Genomic DNA, 19,701 nt, shown 5'->3' with positions numbered 1-19,701 from the left:
CAATATTTATGGGACTCCTACAGAATTGGGGGCTTGAGTTGAATCCTAACATATATGTATTTAGAAATAGGCGTATTTAAAACATAGACTGGATAAAACACGTGGACGTAGCCCCCGTGACGTCACCGATTAGTTGTGGACTACCGTTTTGAGTCCTCAATTTTGGCATTTTGGCTTTTCGCCATCTTGGGTTTTTGGAACCATTAATGACCATATTCGGACGAGAGGGTGGCGCTAGCTAGCTTAGTTAGCATGGTGCATCCATAATTCACATTAACTGTGATATTAATTGGGATGCTAATTTTGGCTAAAACAAAATGTACTTACCGTAAGAAATTAACCATGGGACCATAATTTACTAAATCAACATCATGCTGTATTGAAGAAGACTTGAAATTAGCAAATGAGACCATAAACTCACTAGGAAAATGTTTAAGTAAAAAAAAGGAGCCTTTTGTGATTGAGTCCAATCAGTCTTCCTTTTACAACTAGTGGTCGCTCCCTACTGGCCATTAGAAAGAATGCAGGTTTAAAACTCTTTGCAGCGTGATTTAAAGAGGCGGTATTCATTTTCAGGTTCATAATCTTATTTAGGGGTTGTACCAGTACAAGTTTCATTTTCAAAAAACACCATATTTTTTTGTCATACTGCACATTGCTGCATCTTGTTTCTACATGATCTTTGTTGGGAGTTGCACATGTGCAGTTCCTAGTTCAGGACTACTAGCCAATCAGAAGCAGAGTAGGGCGGGTCCTGAAAAGCTGATAAACACGACTTCGGTTCAGCTGTATTTCCCCTTATCAGCTTAGCAACATGGACTGGAGCAAGAGTTTCAGAGCGGTGAGTTATTAATCTGTATCCATAAAGTTTTAACTGAGCTCTGTCTCTACATCACAGGAACAACTTTCTGTCCACTGACTGCCTGAAGTCAGTCAAACGAGCTGTTTTCAGGCAGTATTTTCTGTGGGAGATGGGAACTCCCTTTGGCCTGAACTTTGGGCTTTTTCACTTCACAAACCTATTACATGCAAAAGGAAAGTATATAAGTCAATAGAGGAGAGGGAAAAAGCATAACACCACCTCTTTAAAGACTTAAAGCCATTTCCTACCATGTCTCTGTAGGCCAGCAGATGGCCACTGAGAGAAGCTCCAAAACAGTAAGGCAAAACACACCTACATCTGTGGTCGGTGGGGAAAAAAAAAAAAACAAAAAAACAAAAAAACCCCACACGATTCAGCATAGTATTGCGATATTTTCCGTGGCAAAATTTGTCAACATCGATCTTTTATTGTTTACTTTTTGGTACTATAATAAAATCAGTCCACTAGAAAAAGGTAATATTGCAATATATTTCAAATGGGTAAAGAAAACTGGCAAAATAAATATCAAATCAGAATCAACAATACTTCAGTATACACACACACACACACACACACACACACACACACACACACATCATTACTTTTAATTAATGGTACTTTTAATCAATTGTTTCAAGTGATTTAAAGCAACTTTACTTTAATTAAAATTATGTCATCGTGTTAGTTATCGCTGCACTCTGCTTTGACTCTTAAGTTACTATACAAACATTTATTCTGTCTTTTCAGGCCAGAAAAAGCCAGAGGCTGGGACGAGAGGAGAACACTGAGATTAATGAGTATGTTCTTATGAGGTCCAGTACTGAAGACTGACTAGATGAAGATGCTGGAGCCCAGAGGAAAGAGTAGTATCTCCACGGTGGTTGTTTCACATTCAGATATAAGAAAATTGAAAACAGTGTTTTAAAAACAGCAATAAAGCTTTTTTTCCCCCTCACCAATTTCTTTCTGCTCTGTTGCCCTTGGTCACTGCTATCTCTTTTTGTGTTACATGAAAATCTGTATTAAAGATGAAAAAACAAACTGTCTTTCAGTACATTTACATTATTTCACCTTTGCAAATAGGCTTAAAGGTCTCTGCAGCCATAAGGCAAAGTCCTCCTTCATTTTTAAACACCAAGCGAGACTATAGGAGAGGGCTGTGACATTAAAGTCACAAATGGTTCACTAGTTTGTTGCTAGAAACAGCAACCTGCAGTTCTTAACCACAGGTTACAGTTTTGTAGGCCTCCCTATTCTGAGTACACTCTCTGAACTTAAAGCAAGGTGTAAAAGAACTAAAACCCAAAATGTTTATCACTTTAATGTTAACAGAGAAGTAAAAGAAATCAAGCAGTTTAAAATACATTTCCCATTACATACCCCTCAAAGTAACAGCGAATTAATGAGACAGGTTTGTACAAGATTGTGTGATGATTGTGGTAGGTGAAAAACACTGCTTCTAAGTAAGTCTACAGGAAATGAGTGTTTGATATTGCAAAGATAAAGAGGTTGGGTTGAGTTTCACTGGTGAGACCTTTGATAAAATGACAAACCAATATATAAAATTGATAAATGTTGCAAAGGTCCTAAAAATCTCTTCCTCTTAACTGCTTTTTAGAAAGTCTAGTAGATTCAAAGTTTATGTGGTGTCCAAACAATTATGCTGTGATGATGTGTTAAGAAATCCGCTTGACACTGTTCTTGATCATAAAAGTTTAATCAAGGAGTTCAGCATCAATTACAAGCTCTGCAGCAGCTTGGAGAGTGACCCAACCCGATGGCCACTCTGTCTCTCTGTACATCAAACACAGCTTATATAGGATATGTTTTGGTATCCGTTAGGTACCATTGAAGGGTGTGAGTCAGCTAAATAAAAGGTCAAACCCATAGAAGGGTACAGAACTATTCTGAGGTAACAAAACAAGGGGTTAGAGGTCAAATTCTATAGAAGGGTTCAGTCCCTACATAACCACCAATCACTGCTCTCCCTGTAGAAGGTCACTGACCCTCTGTCCTGCTGCTACAGTGCTATTTTGAACTGTTATGAGCCAAAAGCACAAGCACTGGACACTAAATTTACCAATGTACTGTGGTGCAACACTTGTTAATCTATAAAAGCTTGTAAGTAATGAGCAGCCTAGGATTTAAAATGAATGCATAAAAATGGTAACCAGTACAAAGAAACTAAATCTAGGGTATATAAAACATTCAACACAGGCAAATAATAAAAAGGGCTGCAACACTTTTAAATGGAAAAAATATTCTCCCCTTCAGGCTCCCCGAACAGCAGAACACAGTCCTGTTGTAAAGTAAATGGTGCTGCAGTACCTGAAATTTAACTAATGAAATTGTTATGATTTTAGATGTTTAAAACATCTTGATGGGGCACATGCCAGTATATAATTATTACATAATTAATTAGCTTCCTGTTGACAAATCCTGCCAAGTAGTTGCTGTGACATTAAGAGGGAAACCACACGATAAGGAAATTAATAGATGAAGAGGAAACCTCAGAGGAGAGCTGTTACAGAGTATAAGATCAAGAGGCAGTAAATGAGGAAGATTGATACACTGATAAGCTTGTATGGACAACACACCAACTGGACATGGATCACATACTGGTGGCGTTCATGTTGCTCTGGAGCTCAGGTAGGACTTAAATCTCTTTAACCTCACTGACTGCTGCTCACACAAGCATGAGCTTGGATTGACTGACCCACTGGCAGATACATAAACTTCAGTTAAACCATCATTTTAAATTACAGTCAAGCAAGTCTAAAAATATAGGATAAAATGATGAAGATGAAATCTAGACTAGTTATTAAAGTGCACTGACTGCAGACTTGTAGCAGGAAAAGGACACTAATGATGTTAAACACGGCCATCAACAGTTAAAGCTCTGTTTGACATGTCTGTTGTGAGAATACAGAGAAATATGGACTGACTGAGAGCAACTTCTTTAGATTCTAATTGAAAATTTAGAAACTGTGTGATATTGGAGGATTGATAAGTGTTACTCACAAATAGGTCATTTTAAGATGATAGCATACTTCCTCATGTTTTACAGTCTGTTAACCCCCAGTCTACAATGTGCATGCAGTTAAGACTGGGCTGGAAAAGTGAGCTTGGATCTCAGACATCTCTAAAGTTCTGTGATCAAACATGCTGCATATGAGACAAATCAATCATAGATGTATATGATTGGTTGTGTTTTAAATATTTTCTCACTTATTTCCTTTTATGCACATCTTATTTAAATGTTCTTTGTAATGTGTTGTTTAAGGTCTCTAATTAAAGTTAGAAGAGGTCAAAACTTCTACTACCTAAAACCAAAGCTTAACCCTCAAATGGCCCTTAAAAGAAGTGATGACTGGCCAAGATGTCCTTACTATCAAGGTATAAAACTCAAATTGGTCCTCTCAAAAATAGGAAACAGTTTTTTCTTACTTGTGAAGACATTGCTTTGACTGATATATGGTGTGCATGCAAAACCTTGAATCTTAAGATGTAATTTTCAGGAGTTAAGTTCCCACAATGTCACTATGTAACCATATTTTTGTTTCTAGAACTTGACATGCACAAATTATAGTTTGGTATTGGGTTAAAAATAAAAACAAAACAGAAATATGGTGAAAATCCTCCTGGGTATCTCTGAAACTCTAAACACATATGGAATCACAGCTTTTTTATACACTAATTTCTAATTTCAACTAGAACTAAAAGCAGTTATAAACAGGGTCCTGCAGGGCTGAATTTCCCACATGGAGTATTTCAGAATAAAAGTGTTTTGCCTGCCTGATTTTGCTGAATTGTTTAGATTTTGTTGATTTGGTAAGTGGTCCTTGATTTTTGTGCTTCTACCGTGGTTAAGAAGGCTACGTGTTACGTGTGGTGACAGAGAGGAACCAAATGCAACGTTCGGAGGGAAGGAGGTTTTTATTGACGGAAAAAGGGGTAGAGGGACTGGAGTGGAGGGAGAGGTGGATGCCGGGGAAACACAGGCACGGGGAACCGAGGAGACTGGGACCAGGGAGCCGGGGAACACTGGGGCCGAGGGAGAACAGGGAGGAGGCCGTGGGGGAAGTCCGAGGAGGAGAAGACCGGTGGATGAGCCCAGCCGACTGAACAGAGGACGAGGGTGAGTGAACCTGGGAGAGAAACAGACAGAGAGAGCGACAGTGTTAGAGATAATGGGGACGAGGCACAGGGAAAATGTGAAAAAAACAAGAAACATGAAAGCCTGAACACAGAGGTGGCACTGGGTATGGAGCAACAACGATCAAGCAAGAGTGGTGTGGAGAACCGGGGTTGAAATACAGGCAGGGATGAGGTTGATTACTGGCAGGTGTGGCAGGCTGACGAGGTGGCTGATGAGGTGCAGGTGCAGGTAGTTGGCTGGGCTCAGGAACAGAGGGAGAGAGAGAGAGGGAGAGCACAGGCAGGGGAGGAAACACAGGGAGGCAGGCAGGGAACAGAAAACCAAGGAAAAAGCAGAACAACTGATAAAAAGAAAAAAAAAAGGACAATCCATAGTAAAATAGTTTTTTTTTTTTGTCTGTTTTAACTGTGTTTATTGTTGATATACGATCAGGAGTCTGCACAAGGTATTTTATTTTGAATTCTGGACTGGGTTTACTATGAATTTAATCATAAAGTTTGCATGCAAAACCTTAAAACATAAGACGTAACTCTGTAGAGGTGTGTCCCCACAATGTCACCGTAAGACCCTATGTTGGTCCCCAGGAACACAGACACACACAAGTAATAGCTCAGTGTTGCCCCTGGTGGCTGCAGCTGGAAATACACGGTGTCCACGTCCAAACATCTGCATGCTTGCTGATGACATGACATAGCCCAAAACATTACTAGTGATTATTTGTATTAGAATATATTTCTTACATCATATGTGTAGAAATAAGTTTAAAATACTTAATAATAAAACCTGTTAAAAAATTGAAAGTGCTAAAATATATAATGAAAAAAGAAATGGAAAAGCTTTTATTTCTTTTGACTCTTCTCTTCTTTTCAGAAATATTTGCAAGGACATTTCAAAATTAAAAATAAATAAATTTTAAATTATATAAGAATATCCAAATAAATTGTTGAGGGGGAATCAAAGTGTAACTCTAATGTCTTATTATTAACCACTATAATATATTTTTATTCCAAATAGTTTCTTTATAGAAAGTTTTGGTTAATAATTGTTTGATTCAAGTTATATTATATTTTAAATTTTTTCATTGTCAGTTTTTTCAATCCAGATTTTTTACTTGACGACTGCCTTGGATATGAGTTATTTGCTTTCTGTCATAGACTTATGAACAATTTTGTTTAAAACACTTTGTTTAAACACTTAAATTCCTGCATTCTGATGAATTGTTGTAAACTTCATGGCTGTGTGGGTGGAGTCAGATACTCTGTTGGAAAAATAAAATAAAAAGACACTGTAGTCCCCCTGAAAACAATCCTAGGGGAAACACTGAACTCATTTCCACCTAGCTGCGATACCTGCGTACACCGTAATAGCAATTAAGAATAGAAGTGGTAAGATAACTGGTAGAGTTTTGCTAAATAAATATCTAAAAAGTGAAGCACAGCCTTGCTCTATTTCTGTCACTAAGTTAACGGTGAGATTTCCGCCTGATGAGAAGTTTCAGTTTCCACCTTGTCTCATTCTCACTCACAGTCCCAAACGATAGTGTATCTGTCAGAAGATCTAAAGAGGATAGAACCATGTCAGCAGAGCAATAACGAAATGTACAGCAGAGTATAGGACAGGTAGACTTTTAAAAATATATGAATTCACATTAAATTATGACATTAATCTCATAATATTGTGACTTTTTTTCTGCAGAGAACACAGATATTTGGTATAGATTTTGAATATGCAGAAAACCTTGAACATCAGCAGGAAACCAGCTGAAGCACAGGAGCTATTAAAGTCCAGGAATTTACGACTTCAAATTAATTATTTTATCATTGAGGTTAAAAAGTGCAACATGCACATTTAAAGAGGTTACTCTGCCAAACAAAAGACACAAAAGAGAAGGGAGGACTAAAAGATGCCTGCATGTATGCTGACTCAGCAGGGATGATATTACATGAGAAAAGTTGACCTACAGGGGAAACATATCTAAAAGCAACACATATTTTTAATTGTCACCTGAATTTTTGTTTGTATTTTTATAAATTGATGCAGGAAAGGCAGAAATTGACCAGAATGCAGGAAATTTAATTCCCAGAAAACTGGGAAGGGCCTGCCTAACCTGTCCTGAGCAAGAAAGTTCATAATGACACTTTTAATTATTTTTTAAAACTTTTTATGATTCCCCAGGTCTCCAGATAGAGGAAGATGATACTTTCAAAGGTAAACAGAGAAAATATAAATAAATTACGATTTACACAAGACATTATTTTACTAATTACACTCTTACCTGCATTCAGAGATTGATGATATCCGCTTGCTGGGAGGATCCAGCCGCTGTTCTGGTTTGCTGCAGGTGAAGAGCCAGGGAGTTTGGAGAGAAGTGGATGACCGTGGCTGGGACCTGAAGTTAGCAGATGAAGTTTGTAGACAGCTGGACTGTGGTTCTGCGGTTCAGGCTTCGTCAGCATCACCTACATCTTCATCTCCATGGAGCATCCCACCTTCCTGTCTTAACTCTAAATCTAGACTGAGGAAATGTTTAACAAAAAGGTCAAAGACTTTTTCTGCCAGTTTGGAGATCATCTGCTCAGGTAACACAATCAGTAGCCAATAAAAAAAGACACAAATCCCCTAGGAATCTCAGAGACCAATAGGATTTAATTTAACAGCTGACTGGATTTGGTGTTACACAAATCCACTGATTTTTGTTTTTCGCTTAATTTCTGAGCACCATGGCATATTTTTTACATCTTGGTAATCTATGCGTTAGATATTTTGTGCGGTGTCCTCTTTTGAAAACATCAGCCAGTCATTTTGCCCCCAATAATTTGTGTGTTTTTTAGCAGTTCAGATGATCAAAATGGCGTCTTTGTACGTTTGCATGATGCCCTAAGTTGTAAAGTCTCTCAAGGAAAACAATAAAGCAATATTAAAGCTGGTATGTTTGAAATATACAGTGCTGTTTGGCCACTAAAGGAACTCATATCTGTTCCAAATAACCCTTGAAGGTGGGGTTAAAGCTGGGTGAGACACGATGAATCTTACAAAGGGGGATAAGGATAATGGGTGAAGTAGCATAAGGAATCAACAAAGAGAGCTTGAGAGATATGTTCAGATCTTGCATGCTTTCTCACCTCTGTACACCTGGCCAATCCCTTTGTAATTGTTAATTATAGTTTTACTATAATACTAGATACATTTAAACAAGTTACAAAAATTGACGTATCCCCGCAATTTATGACGTTGGAAAGCCGTGAGGCGAGCTGGTTTTAGACACCGATCTACATCCCAACAAGCACTCCCTTTGAGATTTAATATGACATATTTAAAGTTGACAGAACAGGTGTCAAAGGGTAAGGGACAAATCTCAAATATCAGGAAAGTACATGTCAAATGCAGGAAAACTGCATTGACAGAGAAACATTGCTCAAAAACATGTACAGACAAACGAAGGCTGACTGGCATAACGATTGGCACTTCATTATATTGTGTTATATTGCAATGCCTTATAAACTCAATTTTCTGTCTGTCTTTCTGTGTCTCTCGCTCTCTTCCTCTTCAGAGTCTGTCAGACTGGTTAATGGGACTAGTCTGTGTTCAGGCAGACTGGAGGTGAAGTCTAACCATTTGTGGTCCTCAGTGTGTGAAGATGACTTTAACCAGCAGGATGCAGAGGTGGTCTGTAGGGAGCTTGGCTGTGGGGCTCCTTCAGTCCTCCAAGGGACTGTTTATAGACAAATGCGAGTTCCAGTGTGGACCAAAGAGTTCCAGTGTGGAGGCCATGAGTCTGCTCTCCTGGATTGTCAGATTGACAGCTCAGGCTCAGCTAGAGACACCTGCTCATCTGGCAAAGCTGTTGAACTCACCTGCTCTGGTAGGAGAGGACCTGTGCTTTGTTTTGGTTTTCTATTTCAATAAATGGGGCTTCAATTATTTTTTAAAATTACTCTCGTCTGCCCAGAGCCCGATAATGTCCGGTTGGTGGGAGGATCCACTCGCTGTGCTGGTGAACTGGAGGTGAAACAACAGGAAGAGTGGGAAAAGGTGGACGACCAAACGTCTGGCTGGAATCTAAAGACAGCAGATGTTGTGTGTGAACAACTGGACTGCGGCTCTGCTGTTTCTACAGGTTTGAGGAGGAGTGACTTTTATGGATATATATGGCGGATCAGATCAACTTGTCTTCAGTCCAAGTCTGCAGTTAGGGAATGTGTATTTACAAAGTCTGGAACTTCAAATTTAAACCTGGAGCTCAAGTGTTCAGGTAAAATACATCAACTGTAACTTTAATCTTTACAGATTTCTTTTCTTTATTTGGTAGAGAGTTTTGTCCAAAGTCACAAAGAACTGAGGTACCACCCAAGCAGCATTGTTGCTGGTACATGCAGAAAGGCATACGTGCTTAGGAAATCAAAAGGCAGCATTGACTTAGATGACTTATTCATCCACTAAGAGACATATTTGAATTAAGATTTCCTTAAGTGTCCATCAGTGATCCAGCCACGGGCCCATCCATCTGGTCCATCAAGAGTCACTGTACCTTCATGTTTAATTCTCTTGCAGTTAATTTGCACCTTTTCTTCTCCAGGTGCTTTTTGCGCCCCAGTGTAGAGACAGTTTCAGTAAATATGCAAAGAAGAAGAAAAATCCCAGCAGGACTGGCCTGTAGCTGAAAGAATGGATAAAAGTTTAAAATCTTTTAGTTTACAGTGATGATTCTGACTACTCCCGTGGTCGGCTCTTCCAAAAAATCCAAACATGGGAGGTTGTCAAGAAATGCCCCTACAGCCTCCCTCAATGCAGTAACACAACTTATAAAAGTTATAAGATTATATTTTCCTTGATCCTACACATCCAAAGAGTTTTGTAGATAGACGAGAGATGATGCAGCAAACATATTTTTCATTTAAAATTCATATTCTATCTGTCGTTGTCTTCCTTCAGAGTCTGTCAGGCTGGTTAATGGGACTCGTCTGTGTTCCGGCAGACTGGAGGTGAAGTCTAACCATTTGTGGTCCTCAGTGTGTGAAGATGACTTTAACCTGCAGGATGCAGAGGTGGTCTGTAGGGAGCTTGGCTGTGGGGCTCCTTCAGTCCTCCAAGGGGCGCTCTATGCAGGAGTAGAGGGGCCCATGAGGACCAAAGAGTTCCAGTGTGAAGGCCATGAGTCTGCTCTCCTGGACTGTGGAAGCTCAGGCTCAGCTAGAGACACCTGCTCATCTGGCAAATCTGTTGAACTCACATGTTCAGGTAGGAGAAGATCTGCTGATTTGATTTGATGTAATCTCTGTTGTAATGCAAGTTACTTTACTTCTTTAACTAATTACTCTCTTGTATCTGTTCAGAGCCTGATGACGTCCGGTTGGTTGGAGGGGCCAGCCGCTGTGTCGGTAGACTACAGATGAAACACAACAGAGAGTGGAGAGCGGTGGCAGTTGACTTCTCTAACTGGGACCTGATGTCAGCAGCTGTAGTATGCAGGCAGCTGGACTGTGGCTCTGCTCTTTCAACAGAAAGAAGAGATGATTTGCACAACCAAAAAGCATGGATAATTGCATCTCCCTGTAGTCCGTCTGAGTCTGCAGTCAGAGAGTGTGCAGTGTTATCACCTTTGACACGTTATTATAGCCCGATTCTCGGTTTGGAAGTCACCTGCTCAGGTAACACTTTCAGTGACAACAACTTTAACAGGAATCCTTATAAACTATTTCCTGTCTGTTCATTAAACTGAGCTGTAAAGAAATAGCTGTCACTTTATAGAAAGAGAAAGTGTATTTTGGATAATTTATTTTATTTCATATGCTGTCGTGGTAGAGGTACTACTAGTAAAAGGATTTGCTTTTAAGACTACATTAACATTTCTTCATTTAGCTGACTTACAATTGCTATACATGTCAGAGGTCGCACACCTCTGGAGCAACAAGGGGTTAAGTGTCTTGCTCAGGGACACAATGGGGGATTGAACCCGGGTCTCTCACACCAAAGGCAAAGAGCCAAAGACTAGGGCCATTAACCAACGCTAAGGAGAAATTCAAACAGAAAACAGCCCTATATCAAACAATGCAGAGAGCTGGGTTGTATTTTTCCACACAGGGCAAAAGTTGGTCTGAAACCAGCTCTATAAACTCTGAACAGTGACGGTTATATCTCCATTTTTCATCTTACTGTGGTCAGTGTTCACTTTGACAAAACAAATAAAGATGAGGATAGAAATGTCTGCATTCTTCAGATGCAGACATTTTTTGATCTCCCACTGTGTTCGCAGATATTCTGGCTCGGCCAAACATCTCCTTCTCTACCTACACTGACGGGGATTCTGAGGCCAAGCAGCAGGGGCTTCAGGTCCTCATGGGCTCCAACTTCACCATCAGCTGCTCCATCCTGCCACAGTATCCAGGAGGCTCCTTCCAGCTTATCTTCACCTCCTCCGACATAACACAGAACTACACCTTGCCAGCTGTCAATCACTCTGCCCATTTCCTGTTCTCTGCTGCAGACCACACCCACCAAGGGAACTACAGCTGTGTTTATCACATCTATGTTTTCTCCCACAACTTCTCTTCTGAGAGCCAGCCACTCCATCTCACTGTCTCAGGTAACTTCTTAGAGAATCTGGGCCCAACAGGGAAATGTGACACATGCAGGTTTGAAGTAGTATTTATCTGAATCACATAAAAAGTCATGATGTGCCAACTGTTTATAAAACAGCATTCACTGTCTTCAATTTTCCTGCTGCTGTTCAGACTAACCTCATTAATAAATCCATGAATGGATAAGGGACATGCAAACAGTATCTACGTACAAAGTTCATGTAATGCTAGATTGCAGGATTGCAGATGTGTTGAGTGCATTCTCTGCAGGACAATACAACACAATTCAGTGTTGGTTTATAGAATTAGATTTTGCGTTTATTTGAGCACCTGACAATCTGAATCAGCCAGTTAATACTTTTATTTGACTGCATGCAAACCTGTTTAGTGCTAATGAGATAACAAAAAGCTTCACATCCAAGGGTGCAGAAGGTTCTGCAACACCCCCTATTGACAGGGAGGAACACAGTGTGCAAATTACATGTGCAGACTATATAATAGGCACTTTTGTTACTATGTGACAACACAAAATACAGCAGGTTAGTGCTGAAAGGAGAGGATGCTCTTGGCAATATAGCCTGATAATTTGACTTCAGCAGCTGTTTGCACTGTTTTGTCACGATTATAGGAGCTACATCGGTGTGATGCGCGGATTGGCTCAGACAATATCTGAATAATCATGTATGCACAAATCATCCACCTGCCCCCAACCTAACTAATTATTTTCTCAGATGTATCCCACCTCTACCTTTCCGTTTATATTAGGGCTGAGTAAGATGTGCTGCATATGTGGGTTCTAGTGATGTGCAGAGCTATATCCGCCGATTGGGTGGGTCATAAAAATTAACCTTCTGATTAATAGCGGCGGGATTGAAAAAGGATGAATCGTCTCCCCATTAAGAAAGACGCTGTGCGCATTTATGCATGAGGTACAGCAGCATAACATCATTGATTATTTGAATCTCCCGACCTCCGACAAGGTCGGCCAGGATGAACTGAGAGCAGACTATATTTACGCATGATCCATCAGGGAAGCTACTGTCTTGTTAAGAGGAGCCGAGCTCCCCCGTAGTTGTCACGCTAGTAGTGCTTCCGGTCGCTAACTAGCTAGCGATGTTTGTGTGTAAGGAGTTGACAGCCCCCCGAGGTAACTTACCCTAACCTTAACCGTCACAGCTAGAAGTTAGTGCCTAAACCTAAGTCAGTAAATATATGCATGTCGACCGGCTAACCCTACAGCTGTGCACCCTACTTGCTATGTGCACATAGCAATTAAGGTTAGCCTCCTTTGTGTTGCAACGCTATTGCAAACTGCAGCGTGTAATACATACGCAAAAATCACCGTTTTGCATACAATAGCACAGTTTTTCCAAAGTGTGTCAATGTGACGCCTTAGATGAGATCCCACCACATCCCAAAGATGCTCTATTGGGTTGAGATCTGGTGACTGTTGAGGCCATTTTAGTACAGTGAACTCATTAATAATAATAATAATAATAATAATCCTTATTTGTAAAGCACTTTTCAAAAACAAGTTACAAAGTGCTTTAACAAGTGTAAAGGATAATACAAAAAAACTAGATAAGAGCATGAAAAATTAATATAAAATGAGTAAAATACAATAAAATAAAAGGGATAAAATAAAGTCAAATAAGATCGGGAAAGGCTCTCCTATAAAAGTATGTTTTAAGAAGGGAGAGTTCACTGACTCAGTCGACCTGATTTCCTGGGGCAGGCTGTTCCAGAGCCTCGGGGCCCTGACAGCAAACGCTCTGTCCCCTTTAGTTTTCAGTCGAGACTCTGGAACAGACAACAGACCTCTGCCCGAGGGTCTCAAGGTACGTGCTGGTGCGTATGGGACTAAAAGGTCAGAAATATAACAAGGCGAGAGGCCATGAAGAGCTTTAAAAGTAATCAATAGAATTTTAAAGTCAATTCTAAAACATACTGGGAGCCTGTGTAATGAAGCTAAAATAGGAGTAATGTGGTCATATTTCTTTGTTCTGGTTAAAAGCCTGGTAGCTGAGTTCTGGACAGTCTGGAGTCGATCAATAGATTTTTTGGTTAAACAGGTGAAAAGGCTGTTGCAATAATCCAGGCGTGATGAGATGAAGGCGTGTAAAATGGTCTCGGTGTCCTTAAAAGTTAACATAGATCGAATCTTTGCTATATTTCTAAGTTGATAAAAACATGATTGAACAAGCTTTGCGGTGTGCTTCTTGAAATTTAAATTACTATCAAACCAAACACCAAGGTTCTTTGCCACAGGCTTAATGTGATTTACTAGAGAACCAGCAGATGGCAGTATTTGATTAGCCATCTGCTGGGACCCGATGACCAGGATTTCTGTTTTGTCTGAGTTCAGCTGGAGGAAATTATTTGACATCCATTTTTTAACTTCACAAAGGCAGTTGTTAAGTGAACTCAGCATTCCAGGGTCTGTGGATCTGACGGGCAAGTATATTTGTGTGTCATCAGCATAAATATGAAAAGAAATGCCATGTTTATGGATAATATGTCCAAGGGGAAGCAGATACAAGGAAAACAAAATGGGTCCTAAGACCGACCCCTGAGGCACACCATATTTAACTGGACAGAATGAGGAGACATAGTTGTTTACAGACACACAAAACTTCCTATTTGACAGGTAGGATGAAAACCATTCTAGGGCAGTACCAGAGATTGTCATGTTCAAGAAACCACTTTGAGATGATTTGAGCTTTGTGACATGGTGCATTATCCTGCTGGAAGTAGCCATCAGAAGATGGGTACACTGTGGTCATAAAAGGATGGACATGGTCAGCAACAATACTCAGGTAGGCTGTTGCATTTAAACGATGCTCAATTTGTACTAAGGGGCCCAAAGTGTGTCAAGAAAATATCCCCCACACCATTACACCACCACCAGCCTGAACCGTTGATACAAGGCAGGATGGATCCATGCTTTCATTTTGGCAACACCCTACCATCTGACCCTACCATCTGACCCGACCATCTGAATGTCGCAGCTGAAATCGAGACTCATCTGACCAGGCCACATTTTTCTAATCTTCTATTGTCCAATTCTGGTGAGTCTATGTAAATCGTAGCCTCAGTTTCCAGTTCTATGCTGACAGGAGTGGCACCCGGTGTGGTCTTCTGCTGCTGTAGCCCATCTGCTTCAGGGTTCAATGTGTTCAGCGTTCAGAGATGGTATTCTGCATACCTTGGTTGTAACTAGTGGTTATTTGAGTTACTGTTGCCTTTCTGTCATCTCGAACCAGTCTGCCCATTCTCCTCTGTCCTCTGACATCAGCAAGGCATTTTCGTCCAAACAACTGCCACTCACTGGATATTTTCTCTCTTTTGGACTGTACTGTGCAAACTCAAGAGATCATTGCACATGGAAATCCCAGTAGATCAGCAGTTCCCCTTCGAGGGAACTCGAACTGCGTCGGTTACGACACTATGGGAACGCCTCTAGGCGAAGCAGGTCTGAACGTGAATGAAATCACTCCAATCCTATTGGCCTGTTGCTAGAACGGTAAGGTGTGACGGAATAACCGGAGGAGTATAAAGCACACCTGTACACACTCATCATTAGCTTTTTTTTATTCAGCAGGCGCTCTGTATGTTGTTTGAAGAAAGCTCCAGTCCTACAAGCAGTATGTCTTACCTGAAGAAGAAGTCTACCAGCATGTCCGGCAACCAGATGTACAGAAGGTGTGTTTTTTTCTTGCCCTCGGTACATCACGGATGGAGATTCTCATGAGATGTGTGTCTCATGTTTGGGAATGGAGCACGCACGGGCAGCTCTCGAGGGGGCTGCCTGCGCCCGTTGCGAAGCCCTTTCCGTGCGGGTACTGAGGTCCCGCATGGCTCTCTTTTCCGAGGATGGCCGGATGTGTTTTCCCCGTGGCGCGGGCCATGCGGCCGCTGAGGCGGCCCGGCGGCTTCACTCATGGGTTCACAGCGTGATCTGTCGGAGGATTTCGGGACGGCTGAGGCTTTTTCCCGACCTTCATCCGCTGGCTCCGACGCTTCCTTTCCTCGTTCGGGGTGCCCGTTCTCGGCTTCTCCCGCTCGCGGTTTGGATCCGGAGACGCGGCAGCAATCCGACTCCGAGGAGGCGGACCTGCTCAGCGCAGTGGACGATGACTTCCGGGTGTCGGGGCGGCGACATCTGGCCGCGCCCGACTATGACGTGCTGCTGGAGGTGGTGACTAGAGCCGTGGCTAAGCTCAACACCAAGAGACAGGAGGAGCAGACACCACAGGCTAGTGGTAAGCTTGATGAAAGGTTTCTTAAGCACCACGCACCACCTCCACGCCGATCTCTTCCTGATTTACATGATGAACTGAGTAAATCATGGGGCAGACCCTTCTCTACATGGCTTTCCACACCCCGATCACTGAACTACAGTAATGTGATGGGGGTTAGGGACCGTGGTTATGGGAGGATGCCTCGGGTGGAGGATGAGCTTGCGAGCTATCTCTCCCCTCGACTTGCGTCCTCCCTGGAGAAGCCGGCGTTACCATCCAAACCATGTCGCACCACATCCACGCTTGTGGGGAAGGCGTACATGCCAGCGGGCCAGGCAGGTGCGAGCTTGCACACCACGGTGCTTCAAGCCTACCAAGCCAACCTGCTACAGGAGATGGTTCAGAGGGGGGGTCCCTCCGAGGAAGATCTGGCGGAGCTTCGCAGAACCACGAAGCGTTAGACGCAGTGCGAAGCGTTCCGCCAGTACCTCCCTCGCCGGTCTGGACCCAAGGCAGCTGAGGCTGCCAGGCGTAGGTCCCTTCCCTCTACGAGCTCCTACGGAGAGGAGGGAAGCAGAGTGTCGCTTCTCGGGGGCCCCCCGAGGAGCTGGGGCAGCGAGACGGCGCTCTCACCCTCAGCCGTCTGAGAGACGCGATCTGAGGACCGTCATCCAGTCCCGACGGAGCTCAGGGAAGACCGGGGTAGGGGAGTCTTTCTCCCCTCCCGCACCCCCCCCACCCCCCCCGGAGGCCGACCGAGGTCCCCTCCGCCGTGGCAACAGGTGATGTTATCCCGCCGTTTACACGTTCAGGACGCACCTGCCACCATCGAGTCCGCACCGTACTGCCTGCCCCGAGGGTCTGCAGACGGACGGCATCCCGACTCACTCACCGTGGATCTTCGGCGGCTCCCCCCTGCCGTTCTGGGGCTTCAGGGGTCCACCAGAAGATCACACGAGACACCGACCACCAGCCCCGAGGGGCTGGTTCCGTTGGCAGTCTTTGCAGACGCTTGGCGGAGCCTGACGAACATTTCTCCGCGGGTCCTGCGCACTGCCATAGATGGGTATCGACTACAGTTCATAGCCCGCCCTCCAAATTCAACAGAAGAGAGGGGGTGGTTTGGACTGTGGTCCGCCCGGAGCAAGGTCCGGTGTTGGGACAGGAAGTTTGTACTCTGCTGAGGAAAGGGGCCGTGGAACGTGTCTCCCCCCCAGACAGAGACTTCATAGTCCCCAAGAAGGACGGAGGGCTGCGTGCCCTATTTTGGATCTGCGGGTTCTAACCGGTCTCTGAGGAGATTCAGGTTAAAGATGCTCATCATCCCCGCCACCGTGACGCACATCCAATCTGAGGATTGGTTCGTCACGATAGATCTAAAGGACGCCTATTTCTAGGTCTCCATCCGTCCTTCTCACAGGAAGTTCCTGAGGTTTGCCTTCGGGGGTGTGGCTTACCAGTATCGGGTTCTTCCATTCGGCCTGGCACTTCCCCTAGCACATTCACCAAGTGTATGGATGCAGCACTGGCCCCGCTGAGGCTCCGGGGCATCCGGATTTCAACTTCATCGACGACTGGCTCATCCTAGCCCAGTCTCGAGAGTTGGCGGTTCGGCATCGAGATGTCGTTCTGGCTCGTCTGCGGCGTTTAGGGCTGAGGCTCAACGCAAAGAAGAGCGTGCTGGCGCCCACCCAACGGGCTACGTTCCTAGGGGTTGCATGGGATTCGACAACGATGCGGGCACAATTGTCTCCGGCACGTGTCGACACCATATTGGCTGCCGTGAAAGGGGTGAAGTTAGGCCACGCCATCACTATGAAACACTTTCAACGAGTGTTGGGTCTCCTGGCGGCTGCGTCCAGCGTAATACCATCTGGACTGCTGCACATGAGACCCCTGCAGTGGTGGCTAAGGAACAAGGGTTTTTCCCCGAGGGGAATCCTCTCCGTCTGGTTTGGGTTACGCGCAAGTGTCTTCGTTCCCTATCAGTTTGGAAGGAAACTTGGTTCCTGTCCCAGGGGCCCGTGCTGGGAGGGTCTTGTCGCCGGCTGGTTATTTCGACAGACGCCTCCCTCACGGGCTGGGGCGCGGTCATGGATGGCCGCTTTGCAAGGGGATCCTGGCAGGTGCATCGATCCGAGTGGCATATCAACTGTCTCGAGATGTTGGCGGTGTTCCAGGCTCTAAGGAGTTTCCTGCCCGATCTCCAAGGCCACCACGTCCTGGTTCGTTCCGAGTAGAACAACACAGCGGTGGTGGCCTATCTGAATCACCAGGGCGGTCTGCGCTCGCGCCCTCTGGACAGACTGGCGCGTCAGATCCTCCTGTGGTCCCAGCAGAGGTTACTATCGCTCAGGGCGATGTATTTCCTGGGGACACAGAATCAGGGAGCAGACCTGCTGTTGAGGCAGGGGCTGAGGCCCGGGGAATGGAGACTTCACCCCGAAGTGGTGGAGCTCTTGTGCGAAGAGTTCGGCCCCATAGACGTGGATCTGTTGCGTCTCAAGAGACTACGCACTGCCCGCTATGGTTTCTCTCGTTCCTCCAGCCCCGTTGGGTCTGGACGCCATGGTACATTCGTGGCCGAGGCTACGTCTGTACGCTTTTCCCTCAGTCGCTCTGCTCCCGGGGTTCTGGAGCGGGTCCGCCAGGACTATGTCGGCCTACTGCTCGTAGCCCCGTTCTGGCCAACCCGGGTGTGGTTCTCGGACATCATGTCGCTCCTGGACGGCCCGCCGTGGCGGGTCCCTCTGAGGAGAGACCTGCTGTCCCAGGCGCAGGGCCGGGTTCTTCACCCTTGCCCCGCCATATGGCGACTGTGGGTCTGGCCCCTGAGGGGGCACAGTACCTAGAGGCGGGTCTAACAGCCGGAGCAGTCGAGACCCTCCTGAGCTCCAGGGCCCCGTCCACACGGAGGATGTACGGCCTGAAGTGGAGTGTTTTCTCCACTTGGTGTAGGGAGCGGTCGGTGGACCCTGTTACCTGCCCGGTGGTTCAGGTACTTGAGTTCCTCCAGGACCGGTTCTCTGCTGGTCTTTCCCCTTCCACCCTCAAGGTGTACGTGGCAGCTATTTCATCTTTCCACACCCCTCTGAGGGAGGGGTCCTTGGGGAAACTTCCCTTGGTTGTACTTTTCCTCCGTGGTGCCCGGAGGATGAGACCTGCGACTCGGTCCAAGGTTCCCCTTGGGATCTGGCGGTGGTTCTTGGGGCGTTGGCTGAGGCCCCCTTCGAACCCCTAGAGTCAGCTGAGGCTAAGCACTTGACCCTCAAGATGGCCTTTCTCCTTGCTATCACCTCTCTGAGGAGGGTGGGGGATCTCCAAGCGCTTTCGGTTTCCCCGCAAAGCCTGGAGTTTGCCCCGGGGAATATTAGGGCTATCCTGCACCCTCGTCCAGGATACATCCCTAAAGTGCCTTCTTGTGCGGCAGGGTCCACAGTGCTGCAGGCATTTCATCCTCCACCTCATGTGACGGCGGAGGACGGGAGACTTCATCTGCCCTGCCCTGTCAGAGCACTGAGTATTTACACTCTGAGGTCCTCCCGTTGGAGGAAGGCTGACCAGCTGCTAGTGTGTTTTGGGTCTCCCAGGGCCGGGCTCCCTGCATCCAAACATACTATTAGCAACTGGATTGTTCAGACTATTTCCCTGGCCTATCAGGTGCGCGGTTTGCCTTCACCTGTGGCTGTGAGGGCTCATTCTACCAGAGGCAAGGCGGCCTCTCGAGCCCTCCTTTCCGGGGCCTCTTGCAGGATGTTGTTTAGCGGCTGGCTATGCCACTCCGCACACATTCATTCGGTTTTACAGTCTTGACCTTCCTTCGGCACCTGGCACTCGTGCGCTCTCCTCTTAGTAGTGCCA

At 44.7% G+C, this 19,701-nt stretch overlaps 2 protein-coding genes across 2 annotated transcripts in view; both read left to right on the top strand.

Moving 5' to 3' along the window:
- The window catches only part of LOC119882968 (scavenger receptor cysteine-rich type 1 protein M130-like), a 30,267-nt gene extending 28,450 nt beyond the window's left edge, over nt 1-1,817 (top strand). Inside the window, exon 10 of the mRNA XM_038693394.1 lies at nt 1,610-1,817. Within this exon, the coding sequence (XP_038549322.1) occupies nt 1,610-1,693 (84 nt within the window). The 3' untranslated portion in view covers nt 1,694-1,817. The remainder of the gene's footprint in view (nt 1-1,609) is intronic.
- Nucleotides 1,818-3,468: 1,651 nt separating this feature from the next.
- Nucleotides 3,469-11,675, top strand: LOC119882488 (scavenger receptor cysteine-rich type 1 protein M130-like). The gene is made up of 8 exons (XM_038692529.1): nt 3,469-3,511; nt 7,197-7,229; nt 7,307-7,600; nt 8,572-8,883; nt 8,971-9,273; nt 9,954-10,259; nt 10,355-10,669; nt 11,275-11,675. Exons 1-8 carry the CDS (start codon nt 3,469-3,471, stop codon nt 11,673-11,675), a joined length of 2,007 nt encoding a protein of 668 aa, XP_038548457.1.
- Nucleotides 11,676-19,701: the final 8,026 nt, after the last annotated feature.

The sequence above is a fragment of the Micropterus salmoides genome, unplaced genomic scaffold (assembly GCF_014851395.1).
Source record: "Micropterus salmoides isolate LMB-PRFRI ecotype aquatic unplaced genomic scaffold, ASM1485139v1 Ms_hic_scaffold_3, whole genome shotgun sequence".
Lineage (NCBI taxonomy): Eukaryota > Metazoa > Chordata > Actinopteri > Centrarchiformes > Centrarchidae > Micropterus > Micropterus salmoides.
This window is presented reverse-complemented; position numbering and strand designations above follow the sequence as displayed.

Excerpts from the sequence above, each read along its gene's own strand:
- LOC119882488 (XM_038692529.1), top strand. The coding sequence starts at position 3,469 with ATGGATCACATACTGGTGGCGTTCATGTTGCTCTGGAGCTCAG. Across the intron at positions 7,230-7,306 it reads GGAAGATGATACTTTCAAAG|AGATTGATGATATCCGCTTG; the intron begins GTAAACAGAGAA and ends ACCTGCATTCAG. Across the intron at positions 7,601-8,571 it reads TTTGGAGATCATCTGCTCAG|AGTCTGTCAGACTGGTTAAT; the intron begins GTAACACAATCA and ends CTTCCTCTTCAG.